At 42.2% G+C, this 23,892-nt stretch overlaps 1 protein-coding gene across 1 annotated transcript in view; it reads right to left on the bottom strand.

Moving 5' to 3' along the window:
- Window positions 1–23,892, bottom strand: part of gramd1a (GRAM domain containing 1A) — an 88,581-nt gene that overhangs the window by 19,207 nt on the left and 45,482 nt on the right. The window contains exons 7-12 of the mRNA XM_062962561.1: window positions 23,783–23,878; window positions 17,516–17,596; window positions 16,331–16,446; window positions 15,103–15,256; window positions 3,744–4,194; window positions 428–546 (exon numbers count right to left, since the gene is read on the bottom strand). Of these exons, the coding sequence (XP_062818631.1) occupies window positions 428–546; window positions 3,744–4,194; window positions 15,103–15,256; window positions 16,331–16,446; window positions 17,516–17,596; window positions 23,783–23,878 (1,017 nt within the window). The remainder of the gene's footprint in view (window positions 1–427; window positions 547–3,743; window positions 4,195–15,102; window positions 15,257–16,330; window positions 16,447–17,515; window positions 17,597–23,782; window positions 23,879–23,892) is intronic.

Genomic DNA, 23,892 nt, shown 5'->3' with positions numbered 1-23,892 from the left:
TATTAATAATAATAATAATAATAATAATAATAATAATAATAATATAGGGTAAAATAAATGTAATAGTAGCAACAATAATAGAGAAAAAATAATAAATGTAATAATACCAATAATAATAGAGAAAAATAATAAATGTACCATATATTCTCGAGTATAAACTGACCCAAATATAAGCCAACCAGGACCCTCACCCGAGTATAAGTCGAGGGGGGCTTTTTCAGTCTTAAAAAGAGGGCTGAAAAACTAGGCTTATACTCGAGTATATACAGTAAATGCATTCGACATCGACAGGACTGCAGCCCTAATGTTCCAAATAATCAGTTAGAAAGCTCATCTTAATTCAGTAGAGTCCTTACAAAATGATATTGCAGCCATACCTGCATCCCACTCCATCCCTACTTTGCATTTAACAACTGGACACTCATACCTGGGTCTCTACCACAGCAGCAACCTTGGGGCCCAATGGGTTGCTGATGGGGATGGTGTAGGAAATGACACGGCTTTGGTGGCACTTGTTGTCTCCAGTCCACGACGTCAGTGCCACATCTGGGAGCACAGAATAGAATATTATTAAGAGCAGAAATGGCTTGATATAGTTTAAACAATACATTTCAGCATACGAAACAAATCAATATGCATACACATGGCAACAACAAGCAGACAAATATGAACACTGACAAAATGAACCAGCAAAGAGGAACTATCAGAATGGGGAAAACCCCTTCCAAAATTATAATATACTAGCTGTGCCCAGCCACGCGTTGGTGGTATGGTGGTATGGGAAATAAAGTATTGAGGAATTGGTGGTAGTTAAGGTAAAGGGTAAAGGTTTTCCCCTGACATTAAGTCCAGTCGTGTCTGACTCTGGGAGTTGGTGCTCATCTCCATTTCTAAGCCAAAGAGCCAGTGTTGTCCGTAGACTCCTCCAAGGTCATGTGGCCGGCATGACTGCATGGAGCGCCGTTACCTTCTTGCCAAAGCAGTATCTATTCATCTACTCTCATTTGCATGTTTTCGAACTTCTGGGTTGGCAGAAGCTGTGGCTTTAGATAATCTGTGGAAGAGGCCTAAGTGAAGCCTAACTGAGCCTGTCCCCTGGGCTGAGTCGGTTGCTAGAAGACCAAGTGGGCGGAGCTTAGACTTCTAACTGGCAGCAATTGGATAAAAACAATTATTCCTCTCCCTCTAATTAGGACTTTATTTTTCTTTTCTTTTTGTTGTATCAACCTAGAGCCATGGATGATGGGTTGTGTTGTCAAATTTCAAGGTTGGGGGGGGACTGTAGTTTTGTTGTTTTGTCCACTGCCCTGATGCCATCACTCTTTTATATATATAGATAAGGAGAAAAGCATACAGTACTACCTTGGTCTTTTTATTGCAAAAACTAACAAACAATGTCCACATTTTCATATGGTTACTGAAGTTATGAAAATATTAAAAAGCAGTCAACAAATGATTTTAAAGCATCATAAAGCTGCAAATCGTGCAGTGTATAATTTTTCAGGTATCTTTGACCTTAACTGCCATCATACTTATTCCGATACATCATTAGATGAAAATGGGTCTTTTAATAGACCAAAAGGTACCATCAAAGTCAACACAATATTTTCTAAGATCTAGAGCCAAACCCTCAGGCAGAAGCCTCGACAGAGCAACGGCTAAATTATCTGAGGAGGCAGAAGACAAAGAGAGGAAAATGGCGACAAATGTATTCAGTGTGTGTTTGGTTTTCAATGAAAGCAGATGTATGTGTCCAGACCTCAGTAGAGGTGGATGCATGTTGTTGTTTAGAGATTTCAATATGCTTATGGACTTCAGTGAGTACAAGTATACTTTAAGACTATGGACATTAAGAACGATACTCTGTGTACTCAACACAGAGAAGCTACATCATATCTGTAACTGAACTTCAATAAGAAATGTGCCTGTATGGTGAATTAATACAAGATGTTTATGAGTAAACAAGATACTGTATATACTCGAGTATAAGCCTAGTTTTTCAGCCCTTTTTTAAAGACTGAAAAAGCCCCCCTCGGCTTATACTCGGGTGAGGGCCCTGGTTGGCTTATATTTGGGTCAGCTTATACTCAAGAATATATGGTACATTTATTATTTTTCTCTATTATTATTGGTATTATTATATTTATTATTTTTCTCTATTATTGTTGCTACTATTACATTTATTTTACTCTATTTTTTATTATTATTATTCAGCCGCTATCAGGACCTCAAGATTGAACTTCAAAGACTCTGGCAGAAACCAGTGTAGGTGGTCCCGGTGGTGATCGGCACACTGGGTGCCGTGCCAAAAGATCTCAGCCGGCATTTGGAAACAATAGACATTGACAAAATTACGATCTGCCAACTGCAAAAGGCCACCCTGCTGGGATCTGCACACATCATCCGAAAATACATCACACAGTCCTAGACACTTGGGAAGTGTTCGACTTGTGATTTTCTGATATGAAATCCAGCATATCTATCTTGTTTGCTGTGTCATAATAAAATAATACATGTATTATTTCACTCTGATCTTATTATTATTATTGCATTTAATATTTTACTCTATTATTACATGTACTATTTTCCTGTATTTATTATTATTATCATTATCAAAAACATTTAACCTACTGAGGCCTCAATTAATGTAATTTTATTGGTATCCATTTTTATTTCTGAAATTTACCACCCTTGGCTTATACTGGAGTCAATGTTTTCCCAGTTTTTTTGTGGTAAAATTAGGTGCCTCGGCTTATATTCGGGTCAGCTTATACTCGAGTATATACGGTACATTCTTCTTCAAAGAAACAACCATCCTTTGCTAACTAAATATATTTTTGTAGTGGCGCGTCTTTGTCCTTTTGGCAGTTCAAATACATGGTTCTTCAGTTTAACAGCTGAGTTACCAGTGTGCCATTACATGAATGCTTATGAATACAGTAGAGTCTCACTTATCCAAGCCTCGCTTATCCAAGCCTCTGGATTATCCAAGCCATTTTTGTAGTCAATGTTTTCAATATATCGTGATATGTTGGTGCTAAAATCGTAAATACAGTAATTTAAAAGGTAAAGTTTTCCCCTGACGTTAAGTCCAGTCATGTCTGACTCTGGGGGTTGGTGCTCATCTCCATTTCTAAGCCAAAGAGCCAGAGTTGTCCGTAGACACCTCCAAGGTCATGTGGCCATTGACATGACTGCATGGAGCGCCATTACCTTCCCGCCGGAGCGGTACCTATTGATCTACTCACATTTGCATGTTTTCGAACTGCTAGGTTGGCAGGAGCTGGAGCTAACAGCGGGCGCTCAAGCCGCTCCCGGGATTTGCACCTGGGACCATTCGGTCTGCAAGTTCAGCAGCTCAGCGCTTTAACGCACTTCGCCACCGGGGGCCCTTAAATACAGTAATTACAACATAACATTACTGCATACTGAACTACTTTTTCTGTCAAACTTGTTGTATAGCATGATGATTTGGTCCTTAATTTGTAAAATCATAACCTAATTTGATGTTTAATAGGCTTTTCCTTAATCCCTCCTTATTATCCAAGATATTTGCTTATCCAAAGTGAGACTCTACTGTATCACTTGTTCAAAGGATTGACTTCTAACAAGGTCATGCTTTTCTTGACTAGTGGTTTTCAAAAGGTGGTCTCCACATGTTCATGGAGATGTGACATTATTTTTTCCTTTTCAAAAATGTGTGTACCCAGAGATTGGGTGCAGTTATTTCCAATCCTGCTTACCTGTGAATTTGCGCTGATCCAAAAAGCTGTGAATGAACTGAGAGTCGCTGAAGAGCATCTGCTGAAGCTTCTCTGCTCCAACGTGATAAACAGTGTTAATCAGGAGTCGGCCTGGAAGGTCCGAAAAGAAGGCGTCCACCTCGGCTTGAGAAGGAGGAAAGGCAGATGGTTGAGGAGCAGGCTCTCCAGATTCCAGTCCAAGATTTAGAAGGGAGGCCGGCTTAACGGTTAGAGCAGGACTAGGGTTGCTCTCACCTTCATCCTGCGTGGAGGTGGAGGAATTGCTCATGTCCGTGGGGAGTTCCTCGCTGGGGACGAGTTCCCCCTCCAGGGGAGACACTGGCGTCCCTCGTGACAAGTCGTCCTGGGGGGGTTCTGTGGCTGAGGTCACTGTGTGGCTGGACGAGGCATCCACTTGGCTGTCTGTGTTCTCTTCTGGGTCCTCTGCCAGCTTGAAGGAAATGCACAGTCAGCGTTAGGTATGCATTCGAGCTGAAAGGATGGGAGAGAAGATCTGCCTCCCTGGCAACTTTCAGCAATACTTTCTAAGCATTCCCTGGAGATCGGAGTGTTTAGAATGGCTAGTGGACATCTAATATTCACGCTCAGAAGAGCTGCAGCCAATATCTAATACAGCAGAGTTTCACTTATCCAAGGTTCTGGATTATCCAAGGCATTTTTGTAGTCAATGTTTTCAATATATGTTGTCGAAGGCTTTCATGGCCAGGATCACAGGGTTGTTGTATGTCTTTCGGGCTGTGTGGCCATGTTCCAGAAGTATTCTCTCCTGATGTTTTGCCCACATCTATGGCAGGCATCCTCAGAGGTTGTGAGGCATGGATAAACTAGGCAAGGAAGGTAAATATATATCTGTGGAGAGTCCAGGGTGTGACAAGAGTCCTTTGTCAGTTGGAAGTCAGCGCTAATGTTTTAGTTAATCACCCTAATTAGCATTGGAAAGGTTTGTCTCTTGCCTGGGGGGCATCCTTTGTTCAGAGTCATTAGCCGTCCTTGGGGCTCCTCTGCCCTCAGAGTGTTGCTTCCCATCTACTGTTCTAATTTTTGAGTTTTTACCATACATCAAGGGAATCACTGTCCGCATAGGCAAACTGATGAAGAAGCACAGCCAACAAACTATCTACAGACCCACAAAGAAAATCCAACAAATGCTATGGTCAGCAAAAGACAAGAGGGATCCTCTCTCCTCTGCAGGAGTCTACCGATACCATGCAGCTGTGGACGAGTCTACATATGGACCACCAAACGTAGCGCCCAAACACGAGTCAAAGAACATGAAAGGCAATGCAGACTGACTCAACCAGAGAAGTCAGCCATGGCAGAGCACTTGATGAACCAACCTGGACTCAGTATATTATTTGAGAACACAGAAATGCTTGACCACTCCAACAACTATCATGTCAGACTACACAGAGAAGCCATTGAAATCCACAAGCATGTGGACAACTTCAACAGAAAGAAGGAAACCATGAAAATGAACAAAATCTGGCTACCAGTATTTAAAAAAACTCAAAAATCAGAACAGTAGATGGGAAGCAACACTCTGAGGGCAGAGGAGCCCCAACGACAGCTAATGACTCTGAACAAAGGATGCCCCTCAGGCAAGAGACAAACCTTTCCAATGCAAATTAGGGTGATTAACTGAAACATTAGCACTGGCTTCCAACTGACAAAGGACTCTTGTCACACCCTAGACTCTCCATAGATATATATTTACCTTCCTTGCCTAGTTTATCCATGCCTCACAACCTCTGAGGATGCCTGCCATAGATGTGGGTGAAACGTCAGGAGAGAATACTTCTGAAACATGGCAACACAGCCCGAAAGACATACAGCAATCCTGTTTTCAATATATCGTGATATTTTGGTGCTAAATTCGTAAATTCGTAAATCCCTCCTTATTATCCAACATATCAGCTTACCCAACATTCTGCCGGCCCGTTTAGCTTGGATAAGTGAGACTCTACTGTAGTATTTTGATAGCAAGCATATACGTAGTAGAAAATCTGATAGACATGCAATAAATATTAGGAATTTTAATTATCTGGATCAAGGGCTCAGAAAAGTGACTGTTTGGACTACAAAATATTTTTTGCTACAGTTCAAAAATATAACTCTATCTCCAAACCTTGATTTACCTTTTTCTGGCTTATCTCTTAGCTTCCTTTCACGCTATTGTCAAAACTGAAATCCTATCCAATCTCTGGGAGCTTTCCAACTGCAACCTATGCTGGTCTTCATCCAATCTTGATCTCTTCCTCCTTTCCTCTACTCCTTGGGTTTTAGAACTCAAGGAACTATTCTCTTTTTTGAATTAAAGTTTTATTGACAGTAACATTTTTAAAAAAGGAATTATTCTCAATCAATACAAGAAACAGAAAGCACAATAACCCTGTTTTCAGTTTAAGTTTGTAATGGAAGCTCTTATAAAGGGAATGAGAGAACTGGAGAGAATATTTTCTGCTGTCCTGGAAACTAGGGCTTAGAGCTATGGGTTCAAGTTAAAGGAAAGATTTCACCTGAACATTAGAAAGGACCTCTTGACTGTAAGAGCTGTTCAACAGTGGAACTCTCTGCCTCGGAATGTGGTGGAAACTCCTTCTTTGGAGGCTTTTAAACAGAGGCTGGATGGCCATCTGTTGGAGGTGCTTTGATTGTGCTTTTCCTGCATGGCTGGGGTTGGACTGGATGGCCCATACGGTCTCTTCTAACTCTATGACTCTATGATAAATAATGTAACTCTTTTCCAATGTAATTCTAATCATTTAGTTACTTCTAAAGCAACGGGGGCTTTCATTCTAGATGTCCAACAAGGATTTTGATTCATTATTTCACATTTGGGACTTCAGACTTCTAGTAAAAACCAAAACAAATTCCATAAATCTTAAATCTACACACTTTGTTGGACTACAACTCCCAGAATCTCCCAGCCAGCTAAGGCCACCACATTCTATGTTCTGCCCCAGCTCTCAAAGAAATGTGCAGAGACAATGAGAATTCAAAAAGTGGTTGATACTGTACTCCTATATTCATTTGGAGTACATCCCAATTAATTCAGTCAGATTTAACTTCTAAATGTACAAGGATGGGATTAGGTTGTAAATCTGTAATTTCCTTAAAACACCTCTTCCTCTCATACATAAACGTGGAACTTTAACCCAATTTTATCAATAAGTGTGTGAATGCATCAATTTAATTGAGGATTCTCTCCTAATGTTATTTTTATATTGTTCTAAGATCTTGACCAAGCAACAAGATACAGAGAGCCCCTTTAGCTGCTAAAAAGCAATCTTGAAAAGCTTGAAATCTAAAAATACAACACATCTTGAAATCTGGACTCAAAATTGCATGTTTTGGCAGGCAAAGAAAACAGCTTTATTAAGTGAAATAAAATCCATCAGCCTGAATTAATTTCGACACTTTCTGCAGTCGTGTTTTTATTTTCATTAGTGCGAAAGCTCTTTTCTTCTTTGTGGTCTCTGTGAAATCGCACACATGGTAGTTTCTTGCAACTGCACAGTAAGTCTCGGAATCTCTGTTAAAGTGGCCTGGGAAGACCACAAGACAGCACAAATGCCTCACACACCCTCAAATGCCCTTTAGGGTGTAAATGGATTTTCTTGTGGTTCTCCTGGGCCATTTTAAGCCCACGAGAGGCTCTTTTTTAACAACAGAAAATGACCCAGTGTTCAAAGGTTTGGAAACCAAACCCTATGAGAAGCAGCTGAAAGAGATGGATGTGTTTAGCTTGGAGAAAAGAAGGCTAAGAGGGGACATAATAGCCATGCTTGAATGAATATTCACCCCTAAGACAGATCCCGTTCCAGTGACTACTACTATATTCGATGCACTTTATTCTATTCCTTCAGCTGGAAATAATTACAATCGTCCACTTCATCCCAAGTTTTCTTATTAACTGTAGCATTTTGGTCACCTACCTCTTTTTCCAGTTTATAATATACACTCCAATGCACTTTGGCCCAGTTTGCTTTTATGAATTTTTCTCAGGTTTTTAAACTGCGTGTTTTGACGTCATTGTTATTTTACTATGTTTACATGTATCGTTGTATTTTATCTGATGTGTTGACTATAATTACCTGGGCATGGCCCCATGTAAGCCGCACCCAAGTTTCCTCAGGGAGATGGAGGCGGAGTATAAAAATAAAGTTATTATTATTTATTATTATAACATGTGAAAGGATGTCACATTGAGAAAGCAGTAAGTTTTCTGTTTTAGACATTTTCATGATTCTGTTAGCAATAACTTGCAATGTTACAGTAAATTCTGCAGAAGATGCTTTAGTTGTGCTTCATAAAAAGGAACACAAACCTGTTTAACTAGCTTGCAAATGCTGATTTGTTATCAGCATTTATATACTGTATATACTCGAGTAAAAGCCTAGTTTTTCAGCCCTTTTTTAGGACTGAAAAAACCCCTCCTCGGCTTATACTCAGGTGAGGGTCCGGGTGGGCTTATATTCAGGTCGGCTTATGTGATGACTCATGGGCCATGTAGTCCCGTTCCTAGCGCTGTTGTGACAGATGAAGAGGAAAACTTAGGTTTTCCTCCGTTTCAGTCAGAATTGGAACTTTCTCAGCCAGAACTGGAACCCTTGCACCTGCAGGAGGTTTGCCTTCCAGAAGTTTGCCAAACAAGCCCTGAGCCAAAATCTCCCCCTTTTTCTCGCCGTGATTATTGTCAACAACAGAGAGGAGCTCAACAGGCTAATCGCAGAAGCCTGAGAATCGCGGCCAAACAAATGGTTGATTAGCCTGCTTCCCATGAGAAACTTTAAGGAGTCATGCATCTGGACCCAGAGAATGGCTTTCGCTTCTGGTTCCCCAGAGAATCTGCTCTTGGCGGGAAACCGAGACCCTACTTAGGTGTTTTGCCCTCGTAGGAATCTTGCGGAGTCAATTCGTCAACTACGGGAGTAGGTTGTGTGTGGACTACGCTCCCGTTTCCAGCCTTGCTTGCTTCCCAGGACCTTGTTTTGCTTCACGGACCCAGCCTTGCCTTCCTTGACCTCGCCACGAATTTACCACGGATCCTGTTTTTGCTCCTTGTTCTTTGTTGCCTTGAATTAAGCCTTGTATCCAAGAATCAAGTTATTTCCTTGCCTTGCCTAAGTTTCATGGACTAAAGGACCTTGTCTTCTCCCCTCACTTTGCTTGGCAAAGTGAGTGTTTCGGTTATTGGATTACAACTTTGGACCTTAATATCTCATATTGGACATTGTTTCTCTGGACTAATTTTGACCTTTCCTGAAAGATCTACTTCTGAACTATTTCCTACACTTGCTTTTATTAACTTTATATATTTCCTCAATAAAGATATTAGATAGATTCTGGCCTCTGTGTATGGGTATTGGTGCTCTGCAGCCTGGGTCGTGACAGTTTGACTCCGCCACCCTAAGCACCATTTAACCTAGGCCAGAATGTCTACCGGAGCCGGACCGGGTGACCAACCACTCAGCTACACCATCGCCAAGGATGAAGTGGATAGGATCCGTGATATGCTCCATGCGCAGGAGGGAGAAATACGGGGCTTGAAGGAACGTGGAGCCCGTCTCCCTGCCCTGGCGTTGCCCACCAAGTTTTCTGGAGAGGCTTCCAAGGTTCATGTTTTCCGTCGCCAATGCCAGGCATACCTAGAGGCCCGAAATGCCGAGTTTCCCCAAGAAGACATCAAGGTGGCATGGATTTATAGTCTCCTAGACGGGCCAGTGGCCAATTGGGCGACGGCGCTGTTCGATCAAGCCTCCCCGCACCTAAGTTCCGCGCTAAACTTCTTGGATCACCTTAAGGCGACTTGGGGGATCGAGGACAATTTAGAGGCGGCCGGCCACAAACTCCGGCGCCTTTCCCAAGGGGACAGGCCCTTGTCCCAGTACATAGCCGAGTTCCGAGTGCTGGCCCAAAACACCGGCTGGAATGACATAGCCCTCAGAGGACAGTTTCGGGAGGGTCTTAACATCGAGATGTTGGAGGAAATCTCCAAAGTGGACCCCCCAAACTCTCTTAAAAGACTCATTGATCAATGTTTACGGGCTGAAGTCATGCTTGCCAACAGGAAGCAGTGGATCCGAGGCCAGAGTGGAAGAGCCGGAGCAAAACCTCCCGCTCCCGCCGGCATCCAGCCGCGTCCAGCGTGGAGACCCCCGCCACCAGCCCCATACCCCAGAGGAAACGAGGAGGTGCCGATGCAGTTGGGCAATGTGCGTCCCAGATTGGATGTAGCCGAGAAGGCGCGCCGCCAACGTTTAAACCTCTGTTGGTACTGCGGAAACGGGGGCCACTTTGCCAGAGAGTGTCCAGCCAAAGGAAAGCCCGCCGCTCGACTGGCGGCGGCGTCCTCCGTGGAGACGTCCGAGGCGGCTGGCGCGAAGCCGGCGGGGGAAGCCAGCGACCGGGCGTAGAGAGGCTCGCCAACCCGGTCAAAAACCCCATTCAAGAGCCGCCAACCGGGGTCCTATTCCTCCTAGTGGTCACCTTGTGGTCAGCAAAAAAAGGACCCGTCATGATCCATGCCATGATAGATTCAGGAGCGACAAACAATTTCACTGATAGAGAGTATGCCGACTCTCTGGGATTACAATATCACGATTTCAAGAACGCCCGGGTGGTGCAAGCCATAGATGGCCGCCCCCTCAAGACAGGTCCAGTAAGCCAATGGTCTGAACCCACCAGAATGTGGATAAGGGAACACATGGAAGAGATCTCCTTCTTTGTTACCGAGGTTCCTCACTTCCCTGTGATTTTGGGAATCCCATGGCTGACCCTCCACGACCCTAGCATCTCTTGGACCAACAGAGAACTGCAGTTTGCTTCTAAATATTGCCAAAACCATTGTCTTGTAGCCAAGGTCTGCCACGCCACAGACGCTGAACCCATCATCACCTTGCCCAAGAAATACTCAGACTTTTGGGATGTTTTCAATGAAAAAGAAGCCGAGAGACTACCCCCGCATAGGCCTTATGACTGTGCCATTGACTTGGTGGAGGGGGCCCCGATCCCGCGAGGACACCTCTACTCCTTGACTGAACCAGAGCAAGAAGCTCTCAGGGAGTTTATAGAGTCAAACCTCCGCAAGGGATTCATTAGACCCTCTCAATCCCCAGCCACTTCCCCAGTGATGTTTGTGAAAAAGAAGTCAGGGGATCTACGCTTGGTGGTGGACTATAGAGCATTGAACAATATCACCAAGCGGAACCGTTATCCCCTGCCTTTGATCTCGGACCTATTAGATCGGCTACGAGGGGCCAAGGTTTACACCAAGCTGGATCTTCGGGGGGCTTATAATCTAGTTCGCATCAGGGAGGGGGACGAGTGGAAAACCGCCTTCCAGACTAAATTCGGATTATTCGAGTCCCTGGTCATGAATTATGGTTTATGTGGAGCTCCCGCAACGTTCCAGCATTTTGTCAATGATATCTTTCAGGATTATCTAGATCGGTTCTTGATCATCTACCTGGACGATTTTTTGGTGTTTTCTAGATCACAATCGGAACATGAGAACCACGTCAGAATGGTGTTACAACGATTGCGGGATCATGGACTTTACGCCAAGCTGGAAAAATGCGCTTTTGATCTACAAGAGGTAGATTTTCTGGGATACCGTGTCTCACCACTAGGGCTCTCCATGGACCCGGCAAAGGTTTCAGCAGTATTGGAATGGCGGGCGCCAACCAACAAGAAAGAAGTGCAACGTTTCTTGGGGTTCGCGAACTACTACCGCAAGTTCATTCCAGACTTTGCCCGCTGGTCTGATCCAATCACCAGCTGCATCCGTGGGAAACAGCCCTTCCGCTGGACGGAACAAGCAGAGAAAGGGTTCCAGCAACTAAAGAAATTATTCACGTCCCAGCCAATCCTTCAGCACCCAGATCCTAAAACCCCTTTTGTTGTGCAGGCTGACGCCTCCGATGTGGCAATTGGGGCTGTACTCTTGCAACCAGTGGGAGATCATCTTCACCCTTGTGCCTTTTACTCCCGTCAACTAACAGCCCCAGAGAGAAATTACACTATTTGGGAAAAAGAACTTTTGGCCATAAAGGCAGCCTTTGAAACTTGGAGACATTGGTTAGAAGGGGCCAAATTTCCCATTGAGGTCCATACTGATCATCGGAATCTAGAGCATCTAAGAACTGCCCGCAAGTTAAATCAGAGGCAACAGCGCTGGGCTTTATTCTTTGAACGTTTTGACTTCCAGATTCATTATGTAACCCCAGCTCAGACCAAGCAAGCAGATGCTCTATCACGGAAACCAGAATATGCTGCAGGGCGCAGAGAGACCTTTGAATCCCAATTGCTGCAGCCCGAGAACTTTGCCACGCTCACAGTGGGGAACACCAAATCCACTCCAATTGAATCAACCCCCTCTTCTCCAGGGCCCCTTTGTGCTCAGGTAATCAGGGCCAGTCAACAGGCGGATGCCTGGGCTCAAGATCAACTTCGTCAAGGACTACAATTTCCCTTCTCGCTTAAGGACGGGTTACTTTGCTATAGAAATCACGTCTACATCCCTCCCGGACCGGGCAGGGAAAAGGCCCTTCGTCTGTGTCATGACTGCAAGCCAGCAGGGCATTTCGGACTATTTAAAACCATGCATTTGATCCTAAGAGATTTCTGGTGGCCCAAGATCCGCAAGGATGTGGAAAAATATGTCAATACCTGCCCGGTATGCCAGCGTTCCAAGACAAGAAGGGAGAAGCCCTCGGGGCTATTGCATCCCCTTCCTACACCATCCCGTCCATGGGAAATAATTTCTGCGGATTTTATCACCGACCTACCACCTTCCTTTGGATTCACCACGATCCTAGTGGTGGTGGACCTTTTTACCAAATTAGCCCATTTCATTCCCTGCAGTGGCCTCCCCACGGCCAAGGAGACCGCAGATTTATTCCTTCAGCATGTTTTCAGATTACATGGATTGCCCAAGAGTTTGGTCACAGACCGTGGGTCTCAATTCACCTCTCGTTTCTGGAAAGCACTACAAAAACTATTGGGCATAGACTCTCGTTTATCTTCGGCTCACCATCCCCAAACGGATGGGCAAACTGAGCGCACCAATGCCACTTTGGAACAATACCTTCGCTGTTATATGAAATATCAGCAGGACAATTGGGCTTCCCTGTTGCCGCTGTCGGAGTTTGCCTACAACAATGGTGTCCAGGCTTCAACTAAAGAAACCCCGTTCTTTGCAAACTACGGCTTCCATCCACGTTTCTTTCCTTCTGTCATTGAAACCTCAGAAGTTCCCGCAGCAGAGGACTGGCTGCAAGAACTCACAGCGGTGCAACAACTTTTGCTTCAACAACTGGATCAAGCCAAGGAGGACTATAAACGCCACGCTGACAGTCATCGCCAGCCGGGCCCCGAAATCAAGGTAGGAGACCGGGTTTTTCTGTCCACTCGCTTTTTGCCCTCCCACCGTCCCTGCCGGAAGCTAGATGCCCGTTTCATTGGTCCCTATCCAGTGGTGGCGCAACTAAACCCCGTGACTTTCAAACTCCAACTTCCGCGCTCTATGCGCATTCATCCAGTGTTTCATCGCTCCCTGCTCCTTCCGGCGGATGGTGTGCGCCCCGATGCAGACCGGCCGGCCCCCACTCCTGTTTTAGTGGATGGGGAGGAGGAATTCGAGGTTCAGGACATTTTGGATTCTCGCTTTCATAGCCGCCGCCTTCAGTATCTCATTGACTGGGTGGGTTTTGGCCCCGAAGAACGCTCTTGGGAAGACGCTTCCACAGTCCATGCCCCCGATTTAACCCGCCGCTTCCATCAGACCTACCCCGCCAAGCCGCGGCCCCGCACCTCGGGGAGAGAGCCCATTTTTGAGAGGGGGCTTGAGGAGGGGGATAGTGTGATGACTCATGGGCCATGTAGTCCCGTTCCTAGCGCTGTTGTGACAGATGAAGAGGAAAACTTAGGTTTTCCTCCGTTTCAGTCAGAATTGGAACTTTCTCAGCCAGAACTGGAACCCTTGCACCTGCAGGAGGTTTGCCTTCCAGAAGTTTGCCAAACAAGCCCTGAGCCAAAATCTCCCCCTTTTTCTCGCCGTGATTATTGTCAACAACAGAGAGGAGCTCAACAGGCTAATCGCAGAAGCCTGAGAATCGCGGCCAAACAAATGGTTGATTAGCCTGCTTCCCATGAGAAACTTTAAGGAGTCATGCATCTGGACCCAGAGAATGGCTTTCGCTTCTGGTTCCCCAGAGAATCTGCTCTTGGCGGGAAACCGACTTAGGTGTTTTGCCCTCGTAGGAATCTTGCGGAGTCAGTTCGTCAACTACGGGAGTAGGTTGTGTGTGGACTACGCTCCCGTTTCCAGCCTTGCTTGCTTCCCAGGACCTTGTTTTGCTTCACGGACCCAGCCTTGCCTTCCTTGACCTCGCCACGAATTTACCACGGATCCTGTTTTTGCTCCTTGTTCTTTGTTGCCTTGAATTAAGCCTTGTATCCAAGAATCAAGTTATTTCCTTGCCTTAAGTTTCATGGACTAAAGGACCTTGTCTTCTCCCCTCACTTTGCTTGGCAAAGTGAGTGTTTCGGTTATTGGATTACAACTTTGGACCTTAATATCTCATATTGGACATTGTTTCTCTGGACTAATTTTGACCTTTCCTGAAAGATCTACTTCTGAACTATTTCCTACACTTGCTTTTATTAACTTTATATATTTCCTCAATAAATATATTAGATAGATTCTGGCCTCTGTGTATGGTTATTGGTGCTCTGCAGCCTGGGTCGTGACAGCTTATACTCAAATATATATGGTATATTTATTATTTTTCTCTATTATAATTGATATTATTACATTTATTATTTTACTCTATTATTGTTGTTACTTTTACATTTATTTTACTCTATTTTATTATTATTAATACATTTATTATTTTACTGCATTTATTATTATTATTAATACATTTATTATTTCACTCTATTATTATTAAAAAGATACATAAGCACTTTTCCATTGAAGAAGATTAAAATAATGATTTAATCATAGTGGAACAGTCATATCTTAAATTATAGTTTGATGTAAAGATTCAAAAACATTTAAACTACTGATGCCTCAATTAATGTAATTTTATTGGTATCTTAGCTTTTACTGGAGTCAATGTTTTCCCAGTTTTTTGTGGTAAAATTAGGTGCCTCGGCTTATATTCGGGTCGGCTTCTACTCAAATATATGCGGTATTTATTTTAAATTCCTATATATCTGGGGTAACATAGAAATTTCTCGGGCCAAAGGGGGTTGCGAGTGGAAAGGTTTAAGTAGCCCTGGTCAAGTGCACTAACTTCAAATCCTTTTTTCTGAACCCTTCAGCTGTTCTCACCGAAGTAGTTCCGTCACTGCTGCTGGCCAGCGAATTGATGCTTGGGGCAGCATCCCTTTTGTCCAGCAAGGGGCTGCTGTCCAGACGGAGATCTGAGGTGCAACGGGAAGTCAAGTCAGTCAGGTCAATGACATCTCCAATCTCTTTCGGGCTTCTGTTAAAAAAGAAGAGGCAGAGGAGAGGACATGAAATAGAATCCCAAATTTTTAAAAAATACTTATTTTTTGTTTTTGTCTATTCTATTTTTGTCTATTTTTAATTGTGTTGTTGGGCTTGGCCCCATGTAAGCAGCCCTGAGTCCCCGCAGGGAGATGGTGGCAGGATACAAAAATAAAGTAGTAGTATTAGTTGCTATTATTGTTGTTGTTGTTGTTGTTGTTATTTCTGTCGATTTGTTGTAAAACACGAAGTTTTGGTGCTTCATTTATAAAATCATAATGTAATTTGACATTTAATAGGCTTTTCCTTAATCCCTCCTTTTTATCCAACATTTTCACTTATCCAACATTCTGCCGGCCCATATATGTTGGATAAGTGAGACTCTACTGTATATGATTACGGCAGCAAGACTACTACAGTCGAGTCTCGCTTATCCAACGTTATGGATTATCCAACGCATTTTTGTAGTCAATGTTTTCAATACATTGTGATATTTTGGTGCTAAATTTGCAAATACAGTAATTACTACGTAGCATTACTGCGTACTGAACTACTTTTTCTGCCAAATTTGTTGTATAACATGATGTTTTGGTGCTTAATTTGTAAAATCATAACTTAATTTGATGTTTAATAGGCTTTTCCTTAATGCCTCCTTATTATCCAACATATTCACTTATTCAACATTCTGCCGGCCCGTTTATGTTGGATAAGTGAGTCTCTACTGTATATGCCCAAAAGTGGGAAAGTTTTGAGATTTTGGCCACGGAAGACCAGATTACAAAAATGTTTGACTACAGCAGAAATTGACAAATCAATTATTTTATTAACAGACAAGTCAATTAACGTGTTTTTAAAAGAATGCAATTCTTATGAAAAAGAGAATAAAAGGTAATACATGGCATGTTTGGAGAATTAATGGTCTGTGTTATAAATTGTAAGTAGAAGTACACAGTAGGCTTTTTTTTTTTTTTTGCTTATTAGGTGGAAGAATAGTTTCATACGACATGTTAAGTTAATGATAAGAAAGCCTGTGAGGAATTAGGATACTTATAGGGTCATGAGCACTCACCCTAAGCCGTTGATCTCATCAACGGGAGAGACGTAATCATCATCCTCACTGGTGAGGCCCAGTTCAGATCCATAGCATTGGTGGACAATGTGCCAGAGCTCTCGGGGTGACAGGGTCTGAGGGAAGAACATGGAATTAGGACAAAAAAGCCAAGGTGGTGTGTAGGATTTGAACAGCCTAAATAATCAATGCAAAATCACAGCCCTCACATCTCTATCTAGACCAGGGGTCCTCAAACTTTTTAAGTGGAGGGCCGATTCACAGTTCCTCAGACTGTTGGAGGGCAGGAATATGATGAAATAGTCCAAAATTAGGATTGTTGATGTGTGCCTTCAAGTCATGTCAACCCTAAGTCTAAAGTTTAGGACAGAGGCCAGGTAAATGACCTTGGAGGGCCATAGTTTGGAGACCCCTGATCTAGATGATCTCATAAGACCATAGTAAGCAAAGAGACCTCCAAACACCATCTAGATGGTCTCATAAGACCATAAGAAAGGAAAGAGACCCTCAAAGGCCATCTAGATGATCTCATCAGGCCATCAGAAGACCGTAAGTAAGGGAAGAGACCCTCAAAGGCCATCAAGATGATCTCATCAGGCCATCAAAAGACCATAAGTAAGGAAAGAGACCCTCAAGGGCCATCTAGATGATCTCATCAGGCCATCAGAAGACCATAGATAAGGAAAGGGACCCTCAAAGGCCATCTAGATGATCTCATCAGGCCATCAGAAGACCATAAGTAAGGAAAGAGACCCTCAAAGGCCATCTAGATGATCTCATCAGGCCATCAGAAGACCATAGATAAGGAAAGGGACCCTCAAAGGCCATCTAGACGATCTCATAGGACCATAGTTAAGGAAAGTGACCTCCAAAAAGCCATCTAGATGGTCTCATAAGGCCATAGCTAAGCAAAGAGACCTCCAAAGACCAGAGAGACTTAGGTCAACCCTAAGTCTAAAGTTTAGGACAGGGGCCAAGTAAATGACCTTGAAGGGCCGCATCCGGCCCACAGGCCTTAGTTTGGGGACCCCTGATCTACACAATAGTTTTCTACACTGAACTCCTATTTCAGACTATGGGTATGCACACACACTTCAGAGGTGGGCCCTCACTGAATAAACCTGAAACATGACTTAGCTGCCATATCCTTGCTTGCTCTTGTATCATTTATCCAGCCATTCCTACCTTCTCCAAGAGCGCATTCTGCCAAAGGCGAAAGATCAGCATAAAACAACGGTCACGGGCCCCAAAGGATGTGAAGAAATGCTGGGAAAGGCAAGAGAGAAAAGAGTATGAAATTAAATCTAAAACAGATATTATAATGGGGATTACCGGCTTATGTATTCAATCAACAATAGCTGTCTAAGGATACAGAAAAGATGAACAATAGTACAAGGATTAGAATGAACATTACTTCTAAAATTCTGGTTTTTAAAGAATTTTGATTATCATTTTCTCTCTCTTGGATAATTTCATGTGTGTTCTAGATGGAATACCTTATTTATGACTTTTTATTGCTTGAATAATTATAAATAATAATGACAAAATGAATGGAAATAGATGCGGTCTTTAAAAAAAGGCTTCTCGTGTTGGGGTATGTCTCAAAACGGGGGAGCCAGGAAGACATCATACCAACCTGAGAGCCATGAAAATAGTTCCATCTTGTCTCTTGTGCCATAGAAACATGCTATACTAATTTTACACACACACATATATATAAATTTATAAATATATAATATATTGTACATACTTATAATATTGATAATATTATAATGTAATACAGTGGAGTCTCACTTATCCAACACTCGCTTATCCAACATTCTGGATTATCCAACGCATTTTTGTAGTCAATGTTTTCAACACATCGTGATATTTTGGTGCTAAATTCGTAAATACAGTAATTATTACATAGCATTACTGCATATTGAATTACTTTTTCTGCCAAATTTGTTGTATAACATGATGCTTTGGTGCTTAATTTGTAAAATCATAACCTAATTTGATGTTTAATAGGCTTTTCCTTAATCTCTCCTTATTATCCAACATATTCGCTTATCCAACATTCTGCCGGCCCGTTTATGTTGGATAAGTGAGACTCTACTGTACAATATTATACTAATAATAATATAATATTAATTATATATTATATATTAAATGTAATATTACTAATAATATTACCATATAATGATATAGTACAATATAGTAATGTAATGCTTATATTGTGCTATTCTAATAATATATTGTATGTACATTTGATTTGTAAGCCACTCTGAGTCCCCTTCGGAGTGAAAAGAGTGTGGTATAAATGTAGTAAATAAATAAAATACATAGAGAACGACGGACATCATGTTAATCAAGAGGATAATTTCAGTCGAAAATGGGAAGAATTATCCTAATTGGGGGACAGGGGAAGAAATAACCTGCCAGTTCCCCAAAGTTCCCTGTGTTGTGACTTAGCAGCAGTTCCAGATTGAAGAGAGTGAAGACGAGGAAAGGGATTTTGGATTACAGATGCAGGTGTCAGATAATGGTATTCAAGATGAGTTTCAGGATGATGCTGTGAGGAATTTTGGGATTCAAACACAGGCTGGTTCAGAAGTGCAGCCTGTTGATGAGCTCCAGATGCAGCCTGTCACAGATGAGAACCAAGGAAGCATTCCCATGGGAAATAATGAGCTTGATCTGTCTCAGGCTCAGGTGCGAGATAATGGTAATGAGGAGCTTGGCCTTGATAGCCAGGGCGAGTCTGAAGGCCCGTTGCTCTCTCGGGCTGATCGTTTACAATGGAAAGGAATGCCACGGCGAAGTTTTAGATTAGCTGGGAAAAGGGAGGCCAGTGAAGGGGAAAAGAATGCATTTTTGTGTTGCTTTAAAAACAATGTGTTGAAGGGCAAATCTTTGTCAAAGCAAATTCTCGCTTCATCAGGGTGGATGGTCTATGTCTTCATGCTACTTCTGCTTTGGATATACTCTTGTTCGTGAATCCTTGTAACCTTTGAATTTGTATATCTTTGGGAATGGACTATTACTTCTTGTCTATGGATTATTGGATTTACTGACTCTATTTTGCATCTACTTTTGGAACTATATTTCTGCCTGCTTTGATACTATATATATTCTGCTTTTGCTCAATAAAATTACAAAAGACTATCTACTGTGTGCTGCCTGGTGTCTACAGCAAGATGAACTAGTCTGAGTTGCGACTCCCTGTCACTACATACAGCCAAGGTAAGGGGAAGTTTTTCCATTTTTAAAAATGCCATGGCTACATCCCAGTGACTGTGCATCAACAGATGCTAACAAAAGAGACCATTCTCGTATCTACAAAAAGCATGCACAAAAGAGACAAAAGGGAGCAGGGATCTGTCAACTGTTCTTTAATCACTCTCACTGCAAGTACATTGGTTGATTAAGCACTCTTAAGGGTTATATTATCCCACATAAACTCATTCCGATTATGTGCCCTCAAGGGACAGGTCACACTCTGCTCCCCCTGGCCCCATGTGCTTCCTCTTTATGGGATATTGCACCTCTGGCTGGGTCAGCAGATCGGACTCAGCCCAGTAGAGATTAGACACACCCTCTGCAGAGATGAATCTCTGACCCGAAAGAACATCAGCTGAGGAACAGGCTGAAGCCGAAGAAATCAGGAACGGAAGGAAAGGAGCGGGTTAGAAGTCAGCAACCTTGGGACAGGGCAAAGCTCATGTTCATCTGTATTATTATCTGTAAATCTCTCTAGTGCAGGGAAAGGCAGTTAGCAGAACATTCAGTCTTGCACACTGTGTCCCTGTGCTTCAGTGTTTGCTGTAAGCACAGTAGAAGGCATAGGGATGCAATTGGGAACAGATCTGTGGAAGTGATAAGCACAACTTGTCTGAGTTGTGAGGCTCCCCGACCTGAGGAAGAACGAGAGGAGAGGCACTTCGCTCGGTGCTCCCTCTGTTCCAACCACTGTGTTCTTCCTCACCCAATTTAACATAAGCAGCCGTGCATGGCTTTGAAATATTTTTTTATGTCAGGAGCGACTTGAGGAACTGCAAGTCACTTCTGGTGTGAGAGAATTGGCCATCTGCAAGGACGTTGCCCAGGGGATGCCCGGATGTTTTGATGTTTTTATCATCCTTGTGGGAGGCTTCTCTCATGTCCCCGAATGGAGCTGGAGCTGATAGAGGGAGCTCATCCGCACTCTCCCCGGGTGGGATTCGAACCTGGCAGCTTTCAGATCAGCAACCCAACATTCAAGTCACAAGGCTTTAATCCAATAATAATAATAATAATAATAATAATAATAATAATAATAATAATAATAATAATAATAAATCACACAGTCCTAGACACTTGGGAAGTGTCCAACGTGTGATCCAATACAACAGCCAGCAGAGTGTCTGCTGTGGACTCATCTTGTTGTGTTTCAAAGTAATAATAATAACAACAACAACAACTTGGGAAGTGTCCGATGTGGTATCCAATACAACAGCCAGCAAAGTGTCTGCTGTGGACTCATCTTGTTGTGTTTCAAAGTAATAATAATAATAATAACAACAACAACCACTTGGGAAGTGTCCGATGTGGTGTCCAATGCAACAGCCAGCAGAGTGTCTGCTACAGAGTGTCATCTTGTTGTGTTTCAGAGTGTCATCTTGTTGTGTTTCAAATAATAATAATAATAATAATAATAATAATAATAATAATAATAGGAGACTCAGGCAGATTACAGAGCAAATATACAACAAATAATCAATGCCTTTGTACAGTTAACAAGGACAGGCAATACATAAACAGAGGTAAAGGCTTTTCCCATCTTTTCCATTTTTGGCATCTAGAGCTTGTGCTCGAATCGTGTGTGTGTGTGTGTGTGTGCTGTTGCTCCATCTTCCATGCAAAAGAGCTTTATTTAATTAATTATTTATTATTTATTTCTCGAGTCATAAGCGAATCGAGGGACATGTCCATGCGGGGACATGAGAGAAGCCTCAAGCCTCAAGGTAAAACATCAAAAACATCCTGGCGTCTCCTGGGCAACGTCCTTGCAGACGGCCAATTCTCTCACTCCAGAAGCGACTTGCAGTTTCTCAAGTCGTTCCTGACACGGAAAAAAACAAAAAACTACGCCACCGGGGGCTCCGGCTTTGAAATGATCAATGTACTGTATATACTCGAATATAAGCCAACCGAAATATAAGTCAAGGCACCTAATTTTACCACAAAAAACTGAGAAAACATTGACTCCAGTATAAGCCGAAATACCAATAAAATTACATTAATTGTGGCATCAGTAATTTAAATATTTTTGAATTTTTACATCAAACTGTAATTTAAGATATGACTGTTCAACTCTGATTAAATCATTATTTTCATTTTCTTCAATGTAAATGTGCTTATGTATCCTTTTAATGATAATAGAGTGAAATAATAAATATAATAATAATGATGATGATGATAAAGGCAGTAAAATAATAAATGTAGTAATAAATAGAGTAAAATAATAAATGTATTATTAATAATAAAAATAGAGTAAAATAAATGTAAAAGTAACAACAATAATAGAGTAAAATAATAAATGTAATAATAATAATTAATAGAGTAAAATAATAAATGTAACAATGCCAATAATAATAGAGAAAAATAATAAATATACCATATATACTTGAGTATAAGCCGATCTGAATATAAGCCCACCAGGACCCTCACCCGAGTATAAGCCAAGGAGGGTTTTTTCAGTCCTAAAAAAGGGCTGAAAAACTAGGCTTATACTCAAGTATATAAAGTACATTGGTCACATTGGAAAGAATACAGTAATTGCTGCAGTCCAGAGACAGCCGTTACTATGACACAAAAGAGACAGAGCAAAATGTCATACAGGAGAAAATTTTCAGTTTTACTGGCAGGGGCCATAACTTTGTATTACAGCTCTGGCTTTGCATACACAGGGATACTGGGTTCTTACTTGGCAACAGAGCCGTGGTGGCACAATAGGTTAAACCCTTGTGCCAGCTGAACTGCTGACCTGAAGGTTGGGTTGTGGATCTAAAGGTTGCTAATTCGAATCTGGGAGGTGGGGTGAGCTCCCATCTGTCAGCTCTAGCTTGCAGGGACATGAGAGAAGCCTCCCAGCTAACACGTCTGGACAATGTTTCTGTCGACAGCCAATTCTCTCACACCAGAAGCGACTTGCAGCATGTTTTCAAGTCGCTTCTGACATGATAAAAAAAAACTTGGCAACAAAATCCACCCCACTCAATTTTTTTCCAAAGCAAGCTGCATTTCCAGGAACGCAATTCAGTTTGAAAACATGATCAATACTCCATGTGAGACTTGTTTGAAAGAGAAACTGCACAGGGAAGGTGCTGTAGGGATTAAAAAGTTAGAAGAAATGGAGGGGAGGAATGACGGGGAGCTCATGCACCTTTCCCAGTTCGTTTTTATCCTCTTTACTTGGGTGCCAAATTCATGTTTTTATGATGTTTATTATTTTTATATTTTAAAATGTTCATTTTAATTTTCATGTTGTATTTTCTGATGTTATTTTATTTTGCTTTGTTTGTTTTATCTGGGCTTGGCCCCATATAAGCCACCCCGAGTCCTCTTGGGGAGATGGAGGCGGTGTATAAAAATAAATTATTATTATTATCATCATCATCATTATGTGGCCCTTCCCTGAGTACTGTACTACCACTGTATTGTTTATCAATATATGTAGGAGCCCTAAATATATACAAGGTGTAAATAACTAACACAAATACACTTGTATTTGTGGCTTCCTAGATATTTAGCAAACTTCTAAGTTTTCAGCCCAATGCCAGGAGCAGAACCATGAGATTTATATAGTTTCTGATGAGCTGTGGCACAAAGTCTTTCCAACTGGCTCATATGGGAGAAAAAGAATGAGAAGAATACAATGCAGTAAATATGATGCAGCACTGTTATCCAAAATTCTTGAAAAGTGCTAGGGAAATTCTGGGACTTATCATCCAGAATGTTTCTAAACTAGACCCTCTTCAGTCCAAACCATGGGACATGAGAGAAGCCTCCAACAAGGATGGTAAAAACATCAAAACATCCAGGCGTCCCCTGGGCAACATCCTTGCAGATGGCCAATTCTCTCACACCAGAAGCGACTTGCAGTTTCTCAAGTCATTCCTGACACACAAAAAAGCCCAAACTATCATAATCAACTGTTAGGTATAATGGGAGTAATTATATTATATATATAGGAAAGCTGTGGTATGGCATGTGCGGGCAGAAAAATATATGAAATGCAGTGAGTTCAGAACAGTTATATATTCAGTTATAGGCAGAATGTTTAGAGGTAAAATCCAAACGTATAAAAAGCAAGCCAAATCTATAACTTGGCAATCTTGTGTTGACATACTCTGCTATACACAACTCACAGGGAGTATTTGAAACTACTAAAGGCGCACACAGGTTATATGCCTAGTACTACCTCACCTTTTCAGTGTCTGTGCAAATCTGGATTGCGTTGGGGATCAGCTTGGCTGTCTTCTCTTTCTTTAAGCATGTCACCTCCTTGAGCTGAATGGAGATCTGTCATGGGAAGA

The sequence above is a fragment of the Anolis carolinensis genome, unplaced genomic scaffold, assembly GCF_035594765.1.
Source record: "Anolis carolinensis isolate JA03-04 unplaced genomic scaffold, rAnoCar3.1.pri scaffold_10, whole genome shotgun sequence".
Taxonomy (NCBI): Eukaryota; Metazoa; Chordata; class Lepidosauria; order Squamata; family Dactyloidae; genus Anolis; species Anolis carolinensis.
This window is presented reverse-complemented; position numbering and strand designations above follow the sequence as displayed.